General features: G+C 41.4%; 1 protein-coding gene across 1 annotated transcript; it reads right to left on the bottom strand.

Moving 5' to 3' along the window:
- Positions 1-15,570: 15,570 nt before the first annotated feature.
- AKAP4 (A-kinase anchoring protein 4) lies at positions 15,571-25,879 on the bottom strand. The gene is made up of 7 exons (XM_006163151.2): positions 25,730-25,879; positions 24,753-24,929; positions 22,983-23,078; positions 21,840-21,890; positions 21,215-21,316; positions 16,453-18,576; positions 15,571-15,917 (listed from the first exon to the last, which is right to left on the bottom strand). The coding sequence occupies exons 3-7, from the start codon at positions 23,076-23,078 to the stop codon at positions 15,762-15,764; spliced, it is 2,529 nt and encodes an 842-aa protein (XP_006163213.1). The 5' UTR covers positions 24,753-24,929; positions 25,730-25,879; the 3' UTR covers positions 15,571-15,761.
- Positions 25,880-26,316: the final 437 nt, after the last annotated feature.

Genomic DNA, 26,316 nt, shown 5'->3' on the forward strand with positions numbered 1-26,316 from the left:
CTAATTCCAGAAAATGCAGTGAAGTCCCTAAAGAAGAGGAGCCTGAGGAATATTGAGAGTCTCCGTTTGGCCAAATCATTTGGACTTGGGACAGCTGGACAAGGAAGAATCCAAAGATGTACACAAGTTGTGCAGCTTGAGTCTCTATGATTGAGTTTTTAATGGAAATAGAAACCTAGAAGGAAAGTCAGACAAAGACAGAAGGAGAGATACCTGTCTGTCAATGTTATAGAGAGACAGGCAGAGGTATGTTGAAAGAACAAGGACAGGACAAGAGGTCTGGGAAGGCTACCATATTTTCCAAGTTATCCTTTCACTGTGGGTTCCTTTAGTGGAAAGTGCTATCAACACCTAGCTGCTCAAATACAATATAGGTGATAAAAGCATGGACACGGATTCTGAAGTCTCTAGTAATCTTGGCTAGTCATTTAACCTGAATCTAGTTTTCCCCATCTGTAAAACAGAGGTAGTGATGGTACCTATTTCATAGAGTTGCTGATGAGATTAAGTGCTATGACAAGTAGTGGGAATAGAATCTAGCATACAGTAGGCCACCAGTGCATAGTATCTATTATGATTTTCTCCCATTAAATGCAAATACAAGTGACTGTTGGATTACCCAGGCCACTGTACACTTGAGGCCAAACTGTAGAACCACTAGGTTGGAAGGAATGTTAGAAATCTGTTGCTCTCTCTTTATACTTGGGAATCTAAGGCCCAAGAGAGACAAATGCAGGTGAGGAAAAGAAAGAGCTTCTGCAAAAGTAAGAGGTGTAAAAGGGAATAAAAAGGGATTTAATTTTCTAGGGTCTGGACTCAGCTTAGTGGTAGATCTGGAGCTGGATCTCAAATGGCTAACCAGTGTCTGAATCCCGGGCAGAAACTTGAAAAACATGCTGGGTATGTATGCATGTGTGTCCAAAATCCTGACAGGGTGGAGAAATGGAGGAGATGTGTGTGTGAGTGCTTTCTCCCCTTTTCTGTTTCTCTCTGGGGAGTACATGCCTCTCTATCAATTAAACAAAAACATGGTTAGTCGTTGCATTTAAAAAGAAAAAGAAACAGGTAAAATCAACTTTAATATTATATTTTATTTAACTCAATGTCAAAAGTATTATTTCAACAGGTAACAATAAGCATAATTACTAATGACATATTTTACATTACCTTTTAAATACTAAGTCATTAAATCAAGTGCATACTTTATAGAGATAACACTTCTTAATTTGAACTAGCCACATTTCAGACGCTCAAGAGCCACATGACTAGGGGCTAGTATATTCATCAGTGTAGTTATAGGCAATGAGGAGTTATTGATGAGTTTTAAGTGGGGGCATGCCATGGTATGATGTGTGCTGCAGAACAAGAACTCAGAATATGTGAAGGGTGGATTGGGACAGGAACAATTCACTCAACAAGTTCTGTGTAATTGTGCAGGCCACGTGTGATGCTAGGGGCATGGTCAGGGCACACATACCACTGACCGTATCAAACACATTGGTACAACACTGTCAGGTCAAGAGGAAAGTAACCCTTTCCCTTTGGTCAGGCCAGAGGCAGTGCTTTTTTACTAATTTTCAAAAAGATGCCATATGTGGTAACACTAGCCCTAAGGTACAACAGACTGGTGTAGGAGGTATATAACTTGCATAAGAAACATCTCATCATTTTATAAATCAGAGTAAATTTTGAGCTTCCAATCCCCTCAGTCTGGAGGAAAATTCAATCTCAGTTATTCTTGCCCTCTCCCCTCCCCCAACTCAGAGTTGGGCCTGAGTTCTGGGATATTATATACACTATAATATGGGGATCATCTCATCATTTTATAAATCAGAGTAAATTTTGAGCTCCCAATCCCCTCAGTCTGGAGGAAAATTAAGCCTCAGTTATTCTTGTCTTCTCCCCGCCCCCAACTCAGAGTTGTGCCTGATTTCTGGGATATTACGTGTACCAGACAGAGTATGGGGATAAGGTCCTCTGGACAGCATGCTATCCAGCTCACATTGGCTAATGCTGAGATATCCACTGGCCCCTGTGCAGGCCCTTCAGGGACTTTCAGGACTCTGATAATTTTGTTAAAAACTTTTGCTTATCATTCTACCTCCTTTACCATTTCTTCTTGGGATCTTTCTGCCTGTCCTGAACACTGTCCAGAAGCCAGGTCAGGTTCTGGGACTTTCTCTTTTTCCATTATATTGGGAAAATTTTGTTTTAAAGCTAGAAAAATCCTTGTTCCTTCATGTTTCTTTCAAGATTTGTGTTCAATTCCCCAAAAGGAGAATGGAGAAAAATGGATTGCTACATAGTCATCCCCCCTGGGGGTGATTTCTCACTTTATCTCTCTCTCTCTCTGACTCTCTGGTGAGTACATATGCCCTATAGCAAAACTAATGTAAATAAATAAATAAATGAGTGCTTATTGCTACCAGAGGATATGTACAAGATCATTCATAGCAACACTATTCTGTTTTTCTTTAAAGAGTTATTTTATTTAAATTTATTTATTTATTTAATTTATAATTTGATTTGACCAGAGAGGGACAGAGTGAGAGAGAGAGAAAGTGAGAAAGCAAGCAGTCATGTCTGAGACTTGAACCACAGTCAGCCATGTGAGAGCCCAGTGCCCTTAGCCACCATGCCACCTGCCAGCCTCCAATAGCAACACTATTCTTAATAGGCCCAAACTGAGCAACTCAAATATCCTTAAGCCATAAAATAAATGATATACTCTGGAATATTATATACTAGTGAGAATAAAATAGAACATAAATGACATGGTTGAGTCTCCCAAACATAATGTTTATCTAAATAAATCAGACACAAAAATATCCTATAGTATGATTCTTTCATATATAGAGACTTTTTTTAGAAGGTTTTGCTTTAGTGTGCATGAACTCTCTGGAGAGAGAGAGAGAGATAGAGACAGTGAGAGGAAAAGTAATAAATAATCCCCCAGGGGGGGATGGCCATGACACAATCCCATCTCCTCCATTCTCCTCCCAGGATCTCAGGCAACATGCACATGTGCCCAGCATGAGTTTCAAGCCACTAGGTCCAGGACTTGAACCATAGTTGGACATGCGGGAAATCCAGTGCCCTTAACCACCATGCCATCTGCTGGCCCTATATAAAGAATGTATTTTTTTAAGAGAGATTTTTGCTATAGGGCACATGTGCTCCCAGAGAGACAGAGAGAGACAAAGAGACAGAAAGTGAGAAATCACCCCCCAAGGGGTATGGTCAAGGTGCAGTCCCTTCTCCTTCATTATCCTCTCAGAATTTTAACAATGTAACTACCAATCACCAGACCCCTGCCCGGAGCCATGGAGACCATTAAATAAAGATCTAGAGAGGGCCCTAAGAAATAATTAACCTGCTTGATTAAGCTTCTATAACTAGGACACGAAAACCTCCTGGTAACTGACCCCCTATAAAAAGACTGCTCAAACTTCAGTAGAGACTGCAGTTCTGACTCTCGGCCCTCAAGTCTCAGGCTATAGTCACTGGCCAACTAATAAAAACTCCCTTGACATAACCATTAGGCCATCTGCTGGTGCCATATAAAGACTTTATTTTTTTAAGAATTATTTTTATTTAATTATATTTACTTATGTTAATTTGATGAGAGAGAGAGAAGAGGGAGGGAGGGAGGGAGGAAGAGAGAGAGAGAGAGAGAGAGAGAGAGAAAGTGAGAAAGCAAGCTGCCAGGTCTAGGACTTGAACTGCTGTCAGCCATGTGGGAGTCCAGCACCCATAACCACCACACCACCTGCCAGCCCACATGCAAAGACTTTTTATGGCAGAAACAAGCTGTGGTTTTGAGGGTCAGTGTAGTGGTCATCTATAGGGAGAAAAGAATGAGTAATGTTTGAGAGGAAGTATAAGAGGGTCGTTTGGATGCTGGGAGTGTTCTGTTTCTTGGACATGGGTGAGTTTGATTTGTGATGATTTATTGATAACATGTCAAACTTAAAACTTTGTGCACTGTTCTACACATAGTCAATAAAAAGTTTAAAAAGTAAAAAGCTGAAAAAAAATGCTAGTCACACCAACTAGCTAATGGTAGCAACAATCCAAGCTAGAAAGAATAAAGACCTGAATAGTTTAAGACAGTGGAAACGAGGAGAGAGAAGCAAGGACTGAATGAATGATTAGATATAGACATTAGAGAGAGGGAAGAGTCCAAGACAATATTCAAGCTTCCAACTTAGGCAGTTGGGTAAATGATGGTGGGATTGGTTGAGATAGGGAACATTGATAAAGGTAAGACTATGTGCCAATTGGCACACAGTGAGTTCGTACTGTCTATGGGATATTTATGCGGACGGGCCTAATAGCATGGAATTTAAAAGTGAGGGATGATTTTTGATTCTGGATATGATGGAGTAAATTTACACTTCCTTTTATCTCTCATTAAACTTGACTATTGAACTTGTACAGAATGCATGGGCAACCATTTGAGAACTCTGAAAAGTGCATATCATCTGGCAGATCAGAGAAGAACACTAGTGCCACACCAAGGGAGTTTGCAAGTGATGTAGTGGTTAAGGTGCTGGATCCCTACTGGTGACCACAGTTCGAGTGTGTGACCAATCCCCCCGGGGGATGATTTCTCACTTACCTTCTCTCTGTCTCTCTCCAGTGTGCCCTATGGTTAGTAATAATACTTTAAAAATCACCAAACTGGTAATGAGTTTACTATATTTTTGTTCTACTGGCATTTCTCAGGATGAACTTTATCCAATTTGAAACCAGGAAATGAGCGCTGTGGTGCAGATTCAAGGGAAACTCTCTAGCTCTGGATTGAGGAGAAGGAAGTAGTTTTTTTTTCTCTTAATTTTTTTTCTGCTGTATTTCTCCACAGTGACCAGGCATTCCCACAATTAGAACAGTGGCAATGGCTAAGTGCAGTCAGGTAACTGCAGAAGCCAAAATTCTAAGTAAGAATCGTCTTTTCAGTTCAATGAAGCAGTAGCTCTGAGAAGGAGGGGTCAAAATCTATTGCTTTTTTATTTCAGTCTGTCTCCTCCCCCAACCCTAATTCACCCCCTCCCACATGGCCCAGACTGCGCAATCCCGGAAGTTGGTTATTGCTGGCTTAGAGGATCAAAAATGGTAGCCAAAGGAACCGCAAAGTAGTGGGACGATAACGGAAAGTACTGGGAAGATAACGGAGATTACTGGAAAGATAACGGAAAGTGAGGAGCTCAGAACAGCGGGCTTTATAAAGCTGTTTGTGAACTCCAGGGTTTATCCTTGACCTTTGGGTGCTCTTTTTTTCTGATCCTAATTAACATAATAAAGGCTCTAAGAACTGACTATTGACCACTGGATATTTACTTAAGGCTCAGTTCGTATGACATTTCTGAAAACTGAACTGACATTGGAAACATAGGCTGCAGAAGGGAAAATAAAAAAGTAGCAACATTGTCCAGATGTGAGGGATGGAGTGGGTTATGACTGCAAAGGGGCAGCAGAAGGAATATTTTGGGGAGTGATGAAACTGTTCTGTATCAAGATTGTAGTAAAAGTTACATGAATCTATACATGTGTTAAAATTCATGAATTGTAAACCAAAAGGAAAAAAGTCCATTTTTCCAAATACCAATTAAAAAAACTTAATTTATCTTTATTATTTTTTAAAATGTATTCATTTTAATTTGACCAGAGTGACAGAGTGAGAAAGAGAGAGAGGAAAAGTGAGAAAGTATATTTTTTTTTTTTAAAGGTGAGAGCTCTGGAGTCTCACATTTGAGACTCTATGGGTTCACTTCCTAATTTTGTGACCCTTCTCAAACTAGTAGCCACTCTTCTGTGCTTCAGTTTCCTCATCATCAGACAGGGATAATCATTAAGTCCTGTTTCCTAGAGGATTTGCTGTGATGAAGGGTAAACGAGGCAGTACATGTAATATGCTTAGAACAGTGCTTGACACATAGTGTGTGCTCAACGAATGTCTACCACATAAGGGGTTGGGGTGTAGGAGGTTGGTAAGAAGACTGGAGAAATCACCATGTGAATTACCACTGGGTGCGTTTGGTATTTGTGGCCATAAGAAAAATAGCTATTATGACCTTATGTCTTTAAACCATCTTCCACCACCCTTCTTCACTCCTGACCTCCTTCCAGTTTTCTCACCCATGATGCTGTCTCCATCTTGGACTTCAGTTCAATGACTGGTCATGACCTTTTTTTTTTTTTTTTTTTTTTTGGGAGAGATTTTCACTATAGGGCGCGTGCGCTCGCCAAGACAGAGACATAGAGACAGAAAGTGAGAAATCACCCCCCAGGGGGGGATGGTCACGCCGCAGTCCCTTCTCCATTCTCCTCTCAGGATCTTGGGCACGCACGCACACGCGCCCGGCGTGAGTTTTAAGCCACCGGGTCCGGGACGCGAACCGTGGTCGACTATGTGGGAATCCAGTGACATAGCCATTACGCTAACTGCTGGTTCCCATGACCTCTTAAAATTAGTTGTTAAGCTGTACTCAACCTTGGCTGTGGATCAAAATCTATTAGACATTCTCCAAAATGACCAGCCTGGACTCTTAAAAAATGTGGAGGCCATGAAAGGCTTCAGGGAAAAAGGCTGGGAACTGTTCTAGACTAAAGGAAACTAATGTGATATGATAATGCATGGATTTTGGGGTAGAGGGGAGCAGCTATAGAGGCCATTATTGGGATATTTAAGGAAAATCGAATATGAATTCTATATGGAATAGTGTCTCTGTTCCTAGGAGGTAACACATTGGAGTATTTAGGATTGAGTATCATGGTGTCTGCATTAGCTTTCAAATGGTGCAGCAAGATAATTATTATTTCATATAATAATTATTACATATAGACATAATTTTAGTCAGTCCTGTGATAGATAAAACGAAGTGGCAAAATATTAACAATTGGTGAGCTTGATGTAGGATAAATGGGTACTCATTCCACTAATAATACAACCTTTCTGTAACTTTTAATTTTTTTCAAAACAAAAGGAGGCAATATAACATAACTTAGAGAAGATTTCTCAAAATACATATGCCCGTATTGCAGCCTCAAACTAAGAAATTAGTATTTTCCTCCGGGGCAGGGGAGCAGTGTGAGAATCTGCATTTTATATTTTAGGACCCCAGAAAAGAGGCACTGCTGAGGGAACTTCATCTCACACTCTTTGCTCCCTCTGGTTCTTAGCATCCTTGAGGACCCAAACCCAGGTATTAGTTCTCTTTGGCAATGTTCCAGCTGAGCTTGCCCCAACACTCTATAAAGCAGAAGCAGCTAGAGGGGTAGTGGTGGTTGTGGTGAGAAGAGTAGGAATCTGAGGATAGATTCTAGGATACTTCAACATTTCTCAAATGAGTAGAGAAGAAGGAGTCTGTGAAAGAGAAAGAGGATCAGGGAAGTAGAATGGAAACCTCAAGAGTTGATTCAAAAAAAGGTAAAGAGATATGATAAACCACCCTAGGTGTGCCTGGTTGGAGGTTGCACCAGGATGAGGAGAGCTAAGTTTCTATATGAGTTCAAAAGTGGACCATTTGGTCCACTTTCCTTCCAGCGGATAGCGTATGCCACAGGGCAGGCTGACAAAAGCACCTGAAATATCCAATGGAAGAAATTTATTTTAAAGGCAAGGTCTCTGCTAGCCAGATGCTATGAAACTCCCAGAGGAAGGTTAGCAGGTCTGGTTGTTTGCCTTTGCTTCCTCCTCTTTCCTCCTGCTGAGTTCTGGGACAGGATTTATAGTTTTTGGGAGGTGTTGTGTGAAACCACTCTAGGGTTAGATAAAATACATCCATTTGTCATTCGGGGGTGGGAAGGAGAACCCTGGAGTCCACTGTTCCTGCATCTAGTGGGAGTGAGAGTGCAGAATTAGATCATGCAACCAAGTGCAGCATTGGGGAAGAAAACTGAAAACATACAACTCTTCCCTTCACCAACTGTGTCCATCCCATCTGAGGTTTTCCAGTAAGTCATAAGGAACATATTTCACTTCCTCCACATTCCCCAAAGAGATGTACTTATTCAGCTCATGGCTTAGAGGTCCAAGGTCTAGGGCCCATATCTGGTGGGTGTCTTACAGAGTCCTGATCAAAGTCATAAGGGTGAGAGTAGAGCAAAGCATATATCTCTCTGTTTTGGTCTCCTTCCCTCTTTTCATACCAGTACCTGTTCACCTCATCCAGCCAACCGCCCACCCCACATGGGCCCTAATGAACTTAATCCTAATCTCTTCCCAAAGGTCCCACCTTTTGACACCATAGTTGGATCAAGTTTTGACCCTCCTAATCTCATTGCAGTGACTCAACACGTCAGTATTGAGGGGGACATATCCAAGCTATAGTAGGATGACTGTTCAGTAGGTGTGAGGTCCTTAAATATCCATTTATTGCAAGCTGTTTATAATCTAGTGGAAAGGCAGACATGAAAAACAGGACAGTATGTACAATGTGATTACATGAGCATAGAGCTGTGTAAGCCAGAAGGAGCAACTCTAGGATTCCTTCCTTCCATCTTTGCCTAAACTAGGCTCAATTCAGATGCTCTCAAATTTAATTCTTAGCCAGGCCCCAAGGCCTGAGGAAGATAAGAAAATACACAAGTTCTTACCTAGGGCTGGCCTTCAGACTAGATACTAGCACAGTCCTACTAGCTATTAAAATGTTGAAATAATTTCCTATTGATCACAGCCCCAAAAGTCATAAAAACTTGTTAAAATCTAGACTTTCTAAAATGAGGCAAGAGAGCAAAGAAACTTGTGAAGAGTAGAGGAGAATTTTTTCCCCTATAGATACTTATTAAGTTTAAACTTGCTTTTAAATTAAATGTCCCTTGTGATAGATGCAGTCAATCTAGTCAGGCATTGCATAAAATATACCTCATATTGGGTGTGTCTGATGAGTTCCCATGATTAGACTGGGGTGATGGGTTTTTGACAAGAATGCCACAGAGATGATATGCCCTTCTCAACACATCATATTAGGAGATACATGATATCAATATGTCTTTACTGGCAATGTTAACTTTGATCACCTAATAAGATTTGACCAGTGAGTTTCTGCTTTGTGAAGTTTCTATTTTTCCCTTTGTAGTTAAGAATATCTTGAGGAAGGTATTTTGAGACCATCCCATAAAGATTTTAATTTATATTACATGAGACCTGTACGATGAATTAAAGATTTTTTTTTGTCATATTTAACTTAGTTTTGCCAATCAGAAATGGGGTCTATTTTTCTCTTTTTGTTCTTTTCTAATTTTGCCAGAAAGTGTCAGTGCTCACTGGAAAGAGAGAGAGGAAGAAAAGGAAAGTGAGAAAGCACTTCCCACGAGGAATGGTCATACTCCAATCTCATCTTCATCTCTCCTTTTGAGATTTTGGGCACACACACACACACACACACACATATACCTGCATGTTTTTTTTCAAGCTGCTGAGTCTGAGACTAAAACTGTACAGTTAGCCATCCTGGGGGATCTAGCTACTTTAACCACCATGCCACAAGCTGGCCCTATTTTTCTATGATCTGTTTTCTTTTATTTCTCATTCATGGCTTATAGTTGTATTCTTTGGTAAGTATAGATCTGGATTAACAGAAAGACAGTGAGATATAATGGAAAGAGCATAGTGTTTGAAATGAGGCAAGCCTGGACTCAACTCTTTCATGTATTGGTTGAGTCCTTGAGTCTCTGATCTCTCATTAATCAAAAACAGCTAATAAGAAACCATCCAAGGTGGCCCTGTAGTGCTGTGGTTAAGACACCATGCACTGGGTGTCTTAACCCAGATTCCACATGGCTGACTGTTTTTTGAATCCTGGCCCTGGTGGCTTAAGAAATATGCTGAGTGTATGTGTGAGCATGCCCCCAAATCCTGAAAGGATGGAGAAATGGAGGCAGGGGATTACAGCCTGACCATGTCCCACTGGAGGGTGCTTTCTCTCCTCCCTGCCCTGGCAGAGCATACATATCCTCTGGAAATTAAAAAAAAAAAGAAACACTTTCATAAGGGTTTTTAATGGATTAAAGCACCGAATAGTGCCTGGCACTTAGTAAGTGCTCTGTAAATGTCATTTCTTGCCTCCCTTATTACCCAAGTGTTTAATATTATTGTCTCTATTGTAAATAAATTCTTCTCTTTCTGGATGGATCTAGGATATAGTAATTCAATAGATTCTTTTGGATTTATTTTATGTTATGACACCACAGAGACTTTAGCATGGGGGAACTATTGAACTTTTTACATGTATGACTCACTGGGAAGAAAGCAGCTGGAACTGTTTTAGCTGATGGCAAATTCTTACAGCTCATGAGTATCTTCTATCTTATATCTTTGCAAAACTCATTACCTCTAGTACTTGTGGATTTGGTATTTATGGTTCTATAAATATTTCATTTGCAAAAGTGGCATTTTAACTTCTACCTCTCCTATATTTCTATTTTACTTATTCTTATTCACTTTAATTTATTCATCATGTATTCATTTATTCACTCATTTATTCATTCATCTTATTTACTTATTCATTTTTTAATTTGCTAGAGGGTATGTGAGCTTACTGGAGAAAGACAGAGAAAGTGAGAAACACACTCCCATGGGGCATAGTCATGCCACAATCTCTCCATTTCTCCTTCCTTTTGAGATTTTGAACACACATGTTCATGCAGCTGATGTGTTATTCAAGTCACTGGATCCATGATTTGAACCACACTGTCAGCCATATGGGATCCAGCCACTTTGTCACCAGGTCATGGGTTGGCTTAGAACTATTTAAAAATTTTTTAATCACCAGGGAACCAGTAGTTAGCGTAATGGCTATGTCTCTGGACTCCCACGTAGTCGACCGCAGTTCACGTCCCAGACCCGGTGGCTTAAAACTCACGCCGGGCACATGTGCGTACGTGCTCAAGATCCCGAGAGGAGAATGGAGGAGAAGGGATTGCGACGTGACCATCCCACCCTGGGGGGTGATTTCTCGCTTTCTGTCTCTACGTCTCTCTCTGTCTGTCTGGCAAGCGCACGTGCCCTATAGTGAAAACCTCTCAAAAAAAAAAAAATTTAATCGCCAGAGGATGCATGTGATTGAGAGACAGAGAGAGAGAGAGACAGAGGGAGACCCCCAACAAAGCATAGGCATGCTGCAATCCTTCTTCCATTTCTTTATCCTATCAGGATCCCAGGCATGCTAACACACACATCTAGTGTTTACCTCAAGAGCTGGAACTTGAACCATGGTTGGTTATGTGGGGTCTGGTACCTATGCACTGAGCTGAACCACTGTACAATGGGCTGTCCCTATTAGAACTATTTTAAGGTAGAATTATTTATTTATTTATTTATTATTATTATTATTATTATTATTATTATTATTATTATTATTATTTTGCTGTAGGGTGCATGCGCTTGCCAAAAAGACAGAGACATAGAGACAGAAAGTGAGAAATCACCCCCCATGGGGGATGGCCACACTGCAATCCCTTCTCCTCCATTCTCGTCTCAGGATCTTGGGCATGCACGCACATAGGCTTGGCATGAGTTTAAGCCACCAGGTTCGGGACTCGAACCACAGTCGACTACATGGGAGTTTAGTGACATAGTCATTAACCAACTGCTGGTCCCTTAAGGTAGAATTTTTAACAGAGGTGATCTTGTGTGATTCCTGGTTTTATTCAGAATTAATCTAATAGGAGTTTTTGTTTGGATAGATGTACACAATGTAACAATATTATGTTAAGAGAGAAAACACTGTAATACTCCCTAATTCCTGATATTTTTTAAGAGAGATTTTTGCTATAGGGCACTTGAGCTCGCCAGAGAGACAGACAGACAGAGAGACAGAAAGGGAGAAATCATCCCCCAGGGGTATGGCTATGCCTCAATCCCTTCTCCTCCTCCATTCTCCTCTCAGGATATTGGGCAAGTACACACACATGCCCAGCGTGAGCTTTAAGTCACTGGGTCTGAGACTCGAACTGTGGTTGATTATGTGGGAGTCCAGTGATGTAACCATTATGCTATCTGTTGATCCCCCTTGTATTTTAAAGGCTGAAGTGAAACTGCTTTCTCCCTTAGGTTTTTTTCCCTTGCCTCAAAGTTTATTTCTTTTTTCTTAAACTTGTTTGATTTGTCAACAATTCTTTAAGTTCTTTAGGCAGTGACTTCTCTGGTTGTATTTTGTTTGTTTTGTACTGATAATAGGCTTTAAGGGCAATACATTTGCTAAATACTTCTTTGGCAATCTTGTGTAAAGTGTTATTCCCATAGAATCTTTTTTTTTTTTTAGAGGTTTTCGCTATAGGGCGCATGTGCTCGCCAGACAGACAGAGAGAGACATAGAGACAGAAAGCGAGAAATCAGCCCCTAGGGGGGGATGGTCACGCTGCAATCCCTTCTCCTCCATTCTCCTCTCAGGATCTTGGGCACGCATGCACACGTGGCCGGCGTGAGTTCTAAGCCACTGGGTCCAGGACATGAACTGCGGTCAACTACGTGGGAGTCCAGCGACATAGCCATTACGCTAACTACTGCTTCCCTCCCATAGAATCTTACCAAGTTGTCCTTTAGCCTCATGCTCCATTAGGGCTTGGCCTGGCACTGTTACTAATCCTTATTAAATTTTTTGATATTTTGTTCATTTTTTTGCATTAATTCTGATTTTGAAAAATATTGTACTAAAATATTATTTATATTGATTACAGAGGTTTTTGGCCCCTCAGGCAAGTACCTCTCTTGCCTAGTCTTGTCCTGGCCCTGCAGTAACCTCCCAGACAAGTTCTGCTCACAACTTATTTTTTTGATAACCACTACTATTTATTTGTATATGAACTGATTTATTTTTTATATTTTTTGAGAGGTTTTTGCTATAGGGCACGTGCACTATGTCAGAAAGACAGAGAGACAGAAAGTGAGAAATCACCCCCCAGGGGGGGATGGCCACACCACAATCTCTTCTCCTTCATTCTCCTCTCGGGATCTTGGGCACGCACACACATGCGCCTGGTGTAAGTTTAAGCCACCGGGTCTGGGACTCAACCCATGGTCGACTACATGGGAGTCCAGTGACATAGCCATTATGCCAACTGCTGGTCCTTAGTTTTTACATTTTTTAAAAAGTTTATTTGGGGCCAGCAGGTGGTATGGTGGTTAAAGGCGCTGGATTCCCACATGGCCGACTGGTTTGAGTCCTGGACCTAGCGACTTGCTCTCGTTTCCTCTTTCTGTCTGTTCAAATTAAAAATAAATGAAATAAAGAATTCTTTAAAAAGTTTATTTCACGACAGAGAAGAGAGATAGGTACCCCCAACAGAGTCTCATGGCATTTTAATCTTATACTCCCTGTCTTCTTCCAGTAGGCCTACTGCCAGAGAGACTATGCAATCAAGAGATATCAAGCCAATTGCATTGCCTGATAGGAGAAAATCATATTTTCCTCTCTTTCTGCTCCTGTTGTCCCCTTCCTACCTTAGGGCAGACTCTCAACTCAGCAGAAGTTCTTGAGCATGGCTACATTGCTATTGGGATGCCTGGAATTACTTCTCCATTTAGCAAGGTCAAAGACCAGGGTCTTACTCTTCAGGAATGAAACCCCAGGCTACTGAGCTCCTCCAGACCCTTGTCAGGGTTCTCAAAGCCCACAGCATTCTTTTCTCTGCTGGAGTCTGTCAGTTAGCTGGCAAAAATCAAGTTTCCTCATCCTAAATTTACCTCATCTGCAGAAGTTTCCCTGAGAATTACAGGAAAGAAACGTGTTCTTATAATCCTCAAATGTCAGAACTGGAAGAACCCTAGAAGACCATCTTTCCCACCCCCACCCCTCATTTACAGAACATATAACTTCCTTTGCTCTATTTTCATGTTCCAAGGAATTCCCCAGGCCACCTCATAATGAAAATCAGGAGGAAAGTTAAGAGCCAAGTTAATCAAGAGAGTTATCTACTTTGGGACCCAGCTGTGCTCAGGGATGACTGACCTTAGAAATGCAGCCTTGGCCTCTGAATTTGTTTATTAACTGTTTTCTTCAAGGACAAATAGAAACATCTGTAGTGGCTCAACTCCAATGCTTTTCATGGGATGGGGAGAGATTGGAAAAGGTTTGATCTGCTTTCACCTGAGTTAGAGTTTTAAAGGCCCTGCTTTGATGGATCCTGCCTTTATTTCTGTCATACTGGTCTAGACATTGTGAAAAATATGGCAAAGTTGGCCTGTGTACCTCCTACAGCCCCTCAAAGTATCTGTCTGTGTTCCATACTCAGAACATCTTACTTTAGTCCTGAAATGTATCAAGAAGTCACTCCCAATGGTTATGATGGGCTCCTGAGAAGTACAGCTGTTTTACTTATTTACAATTGTACTAATATCCACCCTGTGCAAGTCGCCATCACATCCATTCCTCCAGTTTAACCTCTAAACAGTGTGAGGGTAACTTTTAGCTACATCTTACAGATAAACTCAGAGTCTGGAGATCTGCATAAGGCCGTGCAACAAGAGGTTAATCTTTGACATTTGAATCCAGAGGAACACTACATTCTGTGCTTATTCTTCCAAGCCAAAGCACCTCAGTGGTACCACGGTATGCTACAAGAACACATAGCAAACTAGCTAATAAGAGGGCCCATGGAGTTGAAACCACTATTTTAATGTTATTAGCAATGGATCTGAGAAATATAGAATAAATCCAGGAGCTTAGTGGTAGTGCCAGTGGGGATATCAGTATTTATGTTGGATCACTGGGATAATGGAATTCATTAGGAATTGACTATCCTATTGCTTTATGTTCTCAGACATTTTTTCTTTCAGAATGACATAAGACAAGGAAATTTAATCAGTTGGTGGAAACTATAAGTTTTGTTCACATTCAGGAGAGTATCAGACCCCATTGTAGTTCTGGGTAGTATTTAGCAATGTGCAGTGAACACCAGGGTTTGTGTGTGTCAAGTCTTGGCAATGTCCATGGGTAATATACTTTCTCCAGTTTGTCTTCTGTTTATGCTAGCCACACTGCACATTTTTAAAACTTATTTATTTATTTATTTATTTTTGACCAGTGAGGGACAGAGTGAGGGGTGGGGGGAGTGAGAAAGCAAGCTGCCAGGTTCAGGACTTGAACCATGTGGCTGGCCCACATGCTGCAATCCCTTCTCCTCCATTCTCCTTTGGGGATTTTGGGCATGCACACACACGTGCCCATTTTTAAGCTGCCAGGTCCAGAACTCAAACCAAGGTTGGTCATGTGGGAATCCAGCACTTTAACTACCATGCCACCTACTGGCCCCTCCACACACTATTTTAACAAAGACCAAGAAAGCTATATCCTTGGGATTATTAAGTGCACAGTGCCCAGAGAAACAGGGAGGCCATCAGTGACAAAATGCTAAATAGACTGTGAATTGAGATTTTTTTTTTCAACAAAACAGATTACTTAGGAGATGGGTAATAACTTTGTGTCTTGGGAGCTCAAAACATAACCCAGGGTAAGGTCTGGATACAAGTCCAACACTATCACCAGTCTTAGGAATTAGACCCATTCCTCTCCCTTGTCTCAGATATACCTGATGAATAAAACAATGATACTTTTTTTTTTTTTTTTATTCATGCTCTTTCACAGTTGGTTCCCAAGATCTTTACCACCCTGTATTTTCACAGTGCAACTGCTCAGATGTATTGCGAAACACAGTCAGGTATTATGCAGTTCACCAGCCTGATGGTAGCGGTACTCCAGCTGGGACAGAATGCTGCTGGGGGGGGAGTAAGGTGGAGGGGAGTCAAAGGAGTTGTTAGCTCACAGGTTAGTGAGCAGCCAGTCAAGCAGTTGCTTCCTAGCCATGTTTCCCACGGCTTCATCCAGTTGTCGTTCCTTGGCAAACCTCATGACCTCTTGGAGAAGATCTCCAACACTGTACCCCTTCTCTGCAGCCTTAGCTGAAACTTCAGGAAGCTGTGGAGAGAGCAGAGTTAACTTGAGTCACTTAATGCTCTTTGAAGGAAAGACCCACTGGACAAAGTAAACTAAGACCTAACCCCCACACTCCCTATTTCTGGCAATTCAAAGATGAAATGTGTCCATGATACTTCTATCACCTCAAGGAGGCAGGAGGAACTACCTTTTTTCTTTTTCTTTTTTTTCTTTTTGTCCCCCTCTCTCCAAAGTCCTTTGGGGATAGGTCTTAACACTCAGAATATGAGATTTTAAAAAAATCACTCCCCAATATTTTACCAAAAAGTTTGTTGAAAGGTTTATGGATAAAACCTGTCTCTCCTCCTCTTGGCAGAAATGCATAGGCCTTGAAGTGTCTACTGTCCCTTTAGCTAATGGTTCATGGCTTTTGTATGTTTATGAGGTGAAAGTCATTCATGAAGCACACAGTAACTTTCTTGGAAAGAAATTGGACCAATTTGGGCTCTAAGTACAAGACTCCCTCCCCACCTTCACCCATTCCAACTCTCTTTTTGTGCCTTGATGCATTACTTACTTTCTCCAGTTGTCCGTCGTCATCTCCCATGAAGTAGAGCATGGGCACGTTAAACTGGGAAGCCGCAATCCACTGCAGGACAGCTTGGAGCTGCTTCTGCAAGCTGCTTGTAGAGCACTGATTATTGACAATTACTTCAGGTCCAGGAGAGTCTTGAAAGTTAGGTGCCATTCCAGCATCATGACTACATCTGAGGCCACCAAAATTGGAGCTGTTTGCCATAGCTGCTTGTTCTTCTAGTTCAGCAAGAGCAGTCCCGTTGTTGCTGTACTTAGCCATGATAAGGCACAGTTTCATCACAGATTCTACCAGCTGATCTATAAATTGTCGGTTCACTTGCTTCATTCCACTCATGAAATCAAGTTCTTGGTTATCTTGGCACTGCTCTTCTCCCCTGTCAGGTCTCTTGGACATGGAAGTTGTTTTGTTGCCTCTGAGCTTGTTTTCACCTTCAGATGTTTCCTCACAGTTGAAAGGGCTCTCACTGAGCAGTTTCTGAATCAGTGTTAGAACGATGTTGGACATATCCAGCTTCTGGGAGTCCATCTGTTGATTGTCTTTTTGAGAGGTGGATGGTCCAGGGGCTCCACGAGACTCTAGATGTTTCATTGAAAGTGCTTTGGCACTTTGACTGCCTCCAGACTTTTCATATTGGGCACTCTGATGCATATAGCCCGTCGTAGAACCAGGACAATCTTCTTCAAACGCATCTTTGCCTTTGGCTTGCTGGGTCAGATGGTATTGGATCAGCATAAGGGCAGATACGATCAGGTCCTTGGCCAGTGAATCTGTGGAAGGGCTGATCTTCTCTCTTTTCTCATCTTTACTGGTACATGGTTTGCTGGTCATCTTGCCCTGGTTTCCCTGCTTTTGGTTCCACATGGTCAGGCTCTCTTTGAGTATGTGTTCACCGACTTTCTCAGCACTGGTTAAGGACTTGGCCTGGTCTGGTTTCATTTTGCTTTTGTCCTTCCCTTTCATCTCAGCCTTCATGGCTGAGAATTCAAGACTCTGATTCTTGCATTTAGGATCATGGGTTCCAGCTTTCAAAGATGCATATGCCAGACTCTGAGACTTTGTTTCCTTCTTTTCACCGAGAAGGGCATTGACCAGGCGCTTCAGCATTGCTTCCATGATGTCTGCTGCATTTTGCTTTCCATGGTTGAACAGATTCCTCTTGACAGCTGAGACGAAGTCTGAGTCAGTCATCAGGACTCCAGTAATATTATGCAGGTTCTTCATGCAAGAATCAATCAAGTCAGACACGATATCCTTGGTGTGCTTTAACAACACCCTCTTCAGGACCACGCAGGCTGGTATTGGCTTCCCAGAGCTGTGCACTTTTAATGTTTTCATAACAGAGACCATCATGTCAGATGCCACTTGATTGGCATAAACCATGAGTCCCTTGCTGATGGAATCTGCAAATTCTTTGCTGTCTCTTTGGCACATTTGCTTGTCTCCAGTCTTGTTCTTGTTGGATAATTCACTATAAAGAAAGGTTTTCCGGCCACCATCCCTGCACTCCTCCCCAGTGCCACGCATTTCTGCAGAGGTCACTTCTACAGCATCATGGGCCATTTCAGAAGCAATTTTGCTCAGAGCACTGCGGGGGCTGTTTTTCCCTTTGTCCCCAGAAGTTGGGTAGATAGAATGATGAAGGCATTTGTTTCCACCTTCCAACTTATCCTTGATTTCCTTTCGGGCCATCTGGATTACCAAAGAGGACAGTCTGTTGACATAGTAGGAAAGGTCATCCATAGAACATTCTCCCTCAGGGGAGATGACTGCCCTCTGAGTACTAGGAGATTTGGCTGGGGGAGTGGAAGGACTTTGGTTATTGTTGGTGTTTTTGGCTGCTGCCATTTCTAGACGTAGGCTCTGAAGTCCATTGGCCATGCAATCCATGTTCAGTTCATCGGCATAGACACTGAAGCAGTTCCCACAGGGTACATTGTGACATTCGCCCTCTGAGTCTCCTACTTTGTGTTTACAGCTAGAGGCTGAGGGGCTCAGTGCATGTTGGAAACCCAGGGCATATTTCTGTAGATCATTGAGAAGCCAATTGATAACACTTAAGGGATCAGAGGGAGCTTGTTTGAAAAGGCATACAGATCCCTCCGTCTACAAAAAGAAGAACACCTATCTATAAGAATTTGGGTAGACTACGTCTTTCCTTTACTTTATTTAGAAGATGTATCTTCTAAATTGCACAAATTTGGGATTTGACCATTTAGAATTTGCATGGGAACATAATATTCAATTATATCCATTATACACATTTTTGCAGAAGTGGCAACAAAATGTCAGGAGTATGTATATTTGTACATGTAACTATATACAGTATATCAATATGTTTGTAAATTTCACATGAGTATGTGTGTTTATATCATTGTTTAACAAATGTGTCTGGGCCAGCTCCATGGCCTGGTCATCAAGGAATCAGGATACCACATGGTTAATCATGTGGTTTGAGTCATAGATCCAGCAGCTTGAGAAACACCCTGAGTATGTGTGTGTAAGTGCCCCAAATCCCAAAAGTAAGAAGGGATTGTAGTGTGACCATTCCCCATGAGGGGTGCTTTCTCTTCTCTCTCTGTCTCTGGCAAACATAAGTTCTCTCTGTCAAAAAAAAAGTGTCAATGTGTTGTGTTGTGTACATGCACATCAATTCATGTGTATGAACATCTCAATAGATGTGAGAATGTGTATTGTTAGCGTGTAAAATGTGCCAGATGTGTATGCGTGTGCATGCATGTGACTATGTATAAGCCTAGGTAATGTGTTGACATCATTATCCACTGTATGTATCATCTACATAGGCCAACATGTGCATGTCTGGGTATATTCTTTTTTTTTTTTTTAAATCTCTTTACCAGAAAACCTATTTACTTCCTGGAAAGAGACAGAGTGAAAGACAGAGAATGTGAGAAAGCATCCTCCATGGGGAATGATCACGCAGTGATCCCTTCTCCTCCATCTCTCCCTCCTTTTGGGATTTTGGGCACTTATGCACACGCGACCAGTGTGTTTCTCAAACTGCTGGGTCTGGGACTCAAACCACATGGTTGTCCATGTGGGATCTAGCTCCATTAATCACCGTGCCAAGGGCTGTCCCTAGGGTATATATTTGTACATGTGTATGTAAAACATGAGTGTGGAAGCCAGATAGGTGGCTTGGTGGTTAAGGTGGTAAATGTGTGAATTTGAGTTATTTACATATATTTTATGATATAAATTCATCAGTACATATTATGTAGCTATAACTGCATTTACACATGTCACTACATCTGTCTCTGTATGTATGACTTTTTCTTTGTATATCTATATGGGTAAGCCCTTGTTTATGAGGACAATATTTTTAATTTTGTTATATCAATGCTGGTGTTTGTCAATGTCACACATAGCCAGGCATGTGGGTGTCATTGCTTGTATAAAGTATTTTTTGTTACAGCCAAGGAGATCTGCATTGTGTATAGAAAATGTGGGCTACATTTTTAGAAATAAATACCAGGTATAATTTACTTCCTTCTTAAGACTCTGAAATGGACTTAGTTGCCCCCCAAAAAACACAAAACTCTTTAGAGAACACAATGTAACTTGTTTTTCCTTCTTTGGGGGCCACTACCCTCGCCCCAAGGAGCTGGAAATGATGTTTTGAATATAACATACATGTCTAAGGGACACAAAACAAGAAACACTTGACTCCTTTGTACTAAAGTGAAATGTCCTTTCCCATTACCAACCATTTCAGGTTCATAGGGATGTAGGAATGACTTGCTGTGTTCTACAATATACTTCCAAATCAGAAGCCTGGCAGAAATAATTTGGGATACTTATGCAAAAACAAACGGATTGTGTATGAAGCAATAGTGTGCAAGTCTAATTGTTTCCAGCTTAAGCTACCCAACAGCCTGGATATTCCTTTAGACCAGGGGTCCCGCACCCCTGGGCCACAGGTGCTAGTTGGTGGCCTGTTGGGGGCCCAGCTGTGGACAACTGCTGGCCCATGATCTGTTCCTCACCCATGACTGGCCACGCAGAGGGGGATGGGAGGTGGACAAGCAAGTGAGGCTTCGTTTGTGTCTGCAGCTGATTCCCATTGCTCTCATTGCTGCCTGGGCTCTGCCTCTCATTCAATTAGCAACAGTACTGGATTCTCATGAGAGTGCAAACTCTACTTTGTGTTTCATCAAATATTGCAATGTGGCAGTGGTGGATATGTGGTGGATGTGGTACCCCTGGATCATTCTGAGACTAACCCTCTCTCCCCCAAACCATAAAAGGCTTGTCTTTCATGAGGCTGGTCCCTGATGCCAGGAAGGTTGAGGACTACTGCCTTAGACCTCGTGGGCACGAGGCTCAACTTTTTGGTCATTAGGGGTTTTCTTTGTTCCACAGCTGTCTTTCGTCTTTGTTGGAAGCCAGGCAAGGTGGGGCACACAAGTCCATTAAAGACCAGCAAGAACATTGCAGAGGACCTTGCGTATAAGCCCACATCTGTGTTAGAATAGCAAGATTATGCTTGGAATAGGTAACTGAAAATCAGGAGAGGGTATTCTGAACCTCTGTGATTAGTGCATTAAGTACCAGTGTGTTGCACTTACCATAGCCTTGAACTTAGGCCTGTGTTCTCTAGAATGGCATAGTATTCAAAGTGATGTACCTGTTTGGCAGTTTTCTTACCACCTCTGAACCAGAATCTTCAGACTTAGCACTAGGCTCTGGGAATGAAAGTGGTGGAAACCAGAGACTAACGTACCTTAGACTGGTCTTGCTTCTCAGTATCCTTGATTACTATGATCTCTTTTTCTTCCAGATTTCCCAGGTTCAAGTCGCCCTCTGAGCTGGAGCCAGCCGCATCCTACGAAATTAAAGGGTAAGATTCTTATGAACAGTTGCTTTTTGAGACTTCTCCAAGCTGCCCCCCCCACCCCTTAAGCTTCCTATTATCTTTGTTCTTTCCCCAGGAAAGGTAGGCTTATAATGCTAGCTAATCTTTGAAGAATGAGACAAAGTTTCCTTTACAAATGACTACTTTTCCCTGTGAAGATACTCACAAAACAATCAGTCTCAAGAACCATGTTCTGTTTATCATCACCCTTTTGGACAGATTTTTTTCTTTTTCTTTTCTGACATGCTATCTTCCATGTTTTAATTCCTTTATCTCTACCAGCATCTTCAGTGGTTTTTAAAATGAGACTTGGAATCAAGGGTGATGATAAATTCAGAACCAGGAATCCCAAGCTCATGAGAATGATGGCTTTCCACTTAAGACCCCTCCCCTTTTCCACCCTCTGCCACAACCTTTCCCTTTCTTCATATTTTACTGGTAACCCTTTTCAGCAGTTTCCCACCCATTCCAACTCTGAGCAGAGAATACCTACCTTAGAATCCTTATCTTCCACATTCAGGGTGGACACATCCACAAAGCATATCTGCATCAAATTAGGAGGGGGTATTTAGAAAAACTCTAGAGAAAAGGCCATGATTAACAAATTAGGAGGGTGAATTTAGAAAAACTCTAGAGAAAAGGCCATGATTTCTCTTTCTGGGAGGTGATAAGAGCACTTACCTTTTAGAGTTCTTGTGGGGATGAACTGAGATAGTGCAAGTAAAGCTTTAGAAGATTGTCTGGCACATAGTAAGTACTCATAAGTGTAAATATTGTGATGAAAAGGCAGACAGAATCTTAGTATTGCTATATTGTCTAAATGAGAATACCAACCTGTCAGAGAGAGGCTCAAAGTACAACATCCACATGTACTACTTGAGAAAACTGAGAAGAGATGTGGCTTATCCAGTTGAAGCAAACTCGAAGGTAGAGCTAATATTTGAAGTCAATAAGTCTGGCTTCTAGTTTAGGACATTTTCTATTACACTAGTGTTTCTCAAAATGTGGCATTTTTACTACTGATTATATAGATTTTAGATGGTAAATGGATAAACATTTCTGCATTTAATAGGTACGTTTTCATTGCACATTAGAGAAAATACAAACTAGAACATCAAATCTGTGATATTGGTTAGGGTGATGGTAAATTTTTAAACTGTACGTCAATTTTAAAAACATTGCAAATATACATATTAAGTAAATAGTATGGGTGGTACTTGAACATGATTAAAAATGTGAAGCACTATGCAAATTATCTGAAGTTTGGGAAATAGTATAAAGTATTTTGCCCTCCTGTGGGGTCCTAGTGCAACTTACTGGTAACTAGGCGACATTATTATGACTTAAGAGGTTTTAGGTAATAAAGGTTGGTTACTAGGTTACCATCCCTCCCTCCCCTCAGGCTCCTCCCTAGCCTTCCCTCCCCAGCTCCTTTACATCACTCTTCACCCCACCATTCCCTTTATGATTTATCCCTGTGTGATGTGTTAAGTGTTCTGGCCCCTGACAAACCTTATGGAGCTTGGTTGCTTGGAGAAGTCACAGCATTGCCCTCCATTAGTTTCCCTTGGGCCCCAGGGTATTTATACTCATATGCCATTTTCTACTCCTTAGTAGGAGTTGTTTTATATCTTACCACTTTCCGGTCTTGATCTTGCTGTCCTGTTGGGCTGTAAAGATCTACCTTGCACACACCTCTGCGGCTATGTAACCAGTCAATATCATCAGACATCTGGAAAAAGAAAAAAAAATCTCAAATCCTTACATATAGTTTTTAGGAACTGAGTCAATTTGAATAAGAGTCTCTGGATGGGGTCCTGAAACCCATTTCTGTGTTCAGTATAGGTTTAGACTAGGGACTGGTGGGGTGAGCAGTGAGGAAGAGCACTCCAAAATGTTTGAATTTGATGCTGAGGATCATGAGGATCATTTTCTTTTAGTAAAATCTATGATCTCCTTTAATTTAGACTCCTTGTACCAAGTATTTGGAACCATCAGAAGTTTCATATTGATTTGAGAGAACATAGGCCAGGAGAAATGGTGGACTGGGAAGCAGTAGTGATTTACTTCTCCCAACTCCACTGAATAATCTCACGGATCTCCACATTTTTTTAAAATTTACTCCCTAGTCCATCATTTTCTCCTGAACAATGTACTAAATTAAAGGAAAAGACTAAGGTTAATACCAAATAGAGTAAATTCTCTATTAAAATAACACAAAGGATCTCAACATATAGAACAAGATTCTGAATGCTGAGAAAACCCCACTGTAGTAGCCATAAAACTAAGAGACAAGCATCTGAGTGAAGATCAGACCCTCTCTTCCTCCCCTTCTTCTTCCTCATTATCCCTCTCCTCACTCACTCCTCTCTTCTCTCCTCCTTCCTTCCCCTCCTTTCCTTTTTTCTCACCCCTTCCCTTTCTTCTCTCCTTCTTCTCTTTCTCTTCCTTCCCTCTCTGCCATTTCCACTTTCCCTTTGCTCTTTTTCCCTCACTTCCCTCTTCTCTCTTTCTCTCTCTTCCTCCTCTCTGTCCTCTCCTTCCCCTCTCTTCTCTCTCTGCCTCCTTCCCCCTAAAAATTTCCCTCTCCTCTCCCTCTCCCTTTCTTTCTTTCCCCTCCCTCATCCCCTCCTCTCTCCCTACCCTTTCTCCCTCCCTCTTCCTCTCCCCATTCATTTCTCTCCTCTTCCTTTCCTCCTTCTTCTCCCCTCTTCTTTTGCTTCCCTCCCTCTCTCCCTTTTCTTTTCTTCTCCTTTCTCTTTCTCTTCTCTACCTTCTCACTCCCCTCCTTCCACATCATCTCTTTCTCTTCCCTGACTCTCAGCTTTTCTCTTCCCCTTCCTTCCTTCCTCCCTCTTCACCCTCTCTCTTCCTTTCCATCCTCTCTTCGTCCTTCCCTACTCTCATTTTCTCTCCTACACCAACGTTTTGATAACAGCTATTCTTTAATGACTGTCCTATAACATACTAATACTATATTCCTCCCCTCTACCATCCCTGAGGACCTTCATCCCACCATGATATTTTGGGGGCTCTCCATTCAAGAATCTCTTTGAAACCTTGAAAAAAATTATAGGAAAAGGCTTTACACATACTCAGAAAAGGAACTTTCTTTCTTTCTTTCTTTCTTTCTTTCTTTCTTTCTTTCTTTCTTTCTCTCTCTTTTTCTCTTTCTTTCTTTCTTTCTTTCTTTCTTTCTTTCTTTCTTTCTTTCTTTCTTTCTTTCTCTCTCTTTTTCTCTTTCTTTCTTTCTTTCTTTCTTTCTTTCTTTCTTTCCTCCCATGAGCTAGGGAATACTAGCTTAGAAAATAAGGGGAAGACATAGAAATCCCTCATCTGATTTGGATATAGCCCCAGACTCAAAGTTCTAAAAAACTATAAAAAATAAAATTTATACACTCATTACCTTGATGATGAAGTTCTTTTCAACTTTTGGCTGAAAATGTGTCACCCGGAAGGGAGATGTGCCCCTTTAGATGGAAGTCGGGCAGTGCCAAGTTCTTGGGCACCTGCAGCTGGCTGCTACCCCCGTCAGCTGTTGGACCAGACTGATGGGCCAGGCTCTTCCCTGCTGGCTTTGACCCTGGGGTATCACAATGGACTTTGTTGGATCACAATGTCTGTAACTCTGGCAACCAGAGCCAAGGTGTGGTACACTGGCAAATTCAGTAACCTTTTCATATAAAAATATATCAGTCTGTTTGCTATAGGAAAAACTTTTTATGTTATCTTTAAAAGGATACACATACTTTTTTTCACATTTTCTCTAATTCACAATCCCTCAAGATCTCTTCCCTTTCCTTTTCTTGCTAGACCTTCAGAAAAATCTAATGATATTAGTTACCAGTTTCTTGGAGGACTGTAGTTTCCACATACCATGAGTCTTTGTTAACAAAACTATTAATTTTCACATCTTAGTTTCTTTCTCATTGACTAGGCATCAGATACTTGTGGCACGAGATCTTTGACTATGTGTAGAAAGAGAAATGTTGATCAAAGCCTTTTCTGGGTATCCCAAATAAAAACCTGAAAATAAGGGGCCAGATGGTGGCACAGAGGTAAAATGTGATGTTCTGTGAGGCTGACTCCCATGGGAAAGTTTTGGGTTTATATTTGGTGACCTCTCTGAGTATGCTGGGTATGGGTATGTCCATGATCCAGGGATGTCTGAGGCTAGGAGTGGATTGCAGAGTCCAAGTTCTTCTAGGAGTCCTCTCTATCTCTCTGTCTCTCTTACTCATGGGATAAATAAACCTTAAAAAATTATATTTAAAATATTATTAAAACGGAAAGGTTGAGGCTGCTTTAACAGTTTCTGTGGTTTCACCTCACCATTAAGATGCCCCCTTAGCTAGTAAAAAAAAAAGTCAGAGGTGCCCCTACCTTGGTAGTATCAAAGTTTTCTTGTCACTACGATGTTTTCTTGTCAGTTTAAGTGCTGGGATGACTCTTCCAGCTGCTTCAAGATGTTGCTTCTTTACTCAACCCTCCATACTCTACTAAAGCCCTGACCACCAGCTGGTACCAGAACTTCTGCTTCATGATGTCGCTGTCTCTATAGAGAATGGTGACAGCACAAAGTCAGGCGCTTTATTCTCAGGAGTCAAAGTGCTCTCAGTGGTCCAGCAAGCTCTGAGCTTTATCATGAGGCCTAAGTAACTCAGAGAAAGACTGATCCAGTTAGAACAAGGTCAGCCTTTTATAGATCTCTCAAGTCATGAAAAGACTTAACCTCCACTTATTTTTTTTTTCCATTCTAGGCAGTGCTGGATTGTTTGCTACAGTATTTTTTTAGATTATCCATTACACTTTAAGATGCTTTCAGTTAACCCCAGTTTGGAAACATTAGCTCACAACCAAATGGCTATCACTGCGCCCAAGTATCACCTTGTCCCTCTTTGTCCTTTTACCACATGTCTCCATGTAGATAAATGCATCTCGTTCATCCTATATTTTTTCTTTACTCTGTT

This window comes from Tupaia chinensis, unplaced genomic scaffold (assembly GCF_000334495.1).
Source record: "Tupaia chinensis unplaced genomic scaffold, TupChi_1.0 Scaffold141414_1, whole genome shotgun sequence".
NCBI classification, from domain to species: domain Eukaryota; kingdom Metazoa; phylum Chordata; class Mammalia; order Scandentia; family Tupaiidae; genus Tupaia; species Tupaia belangeri.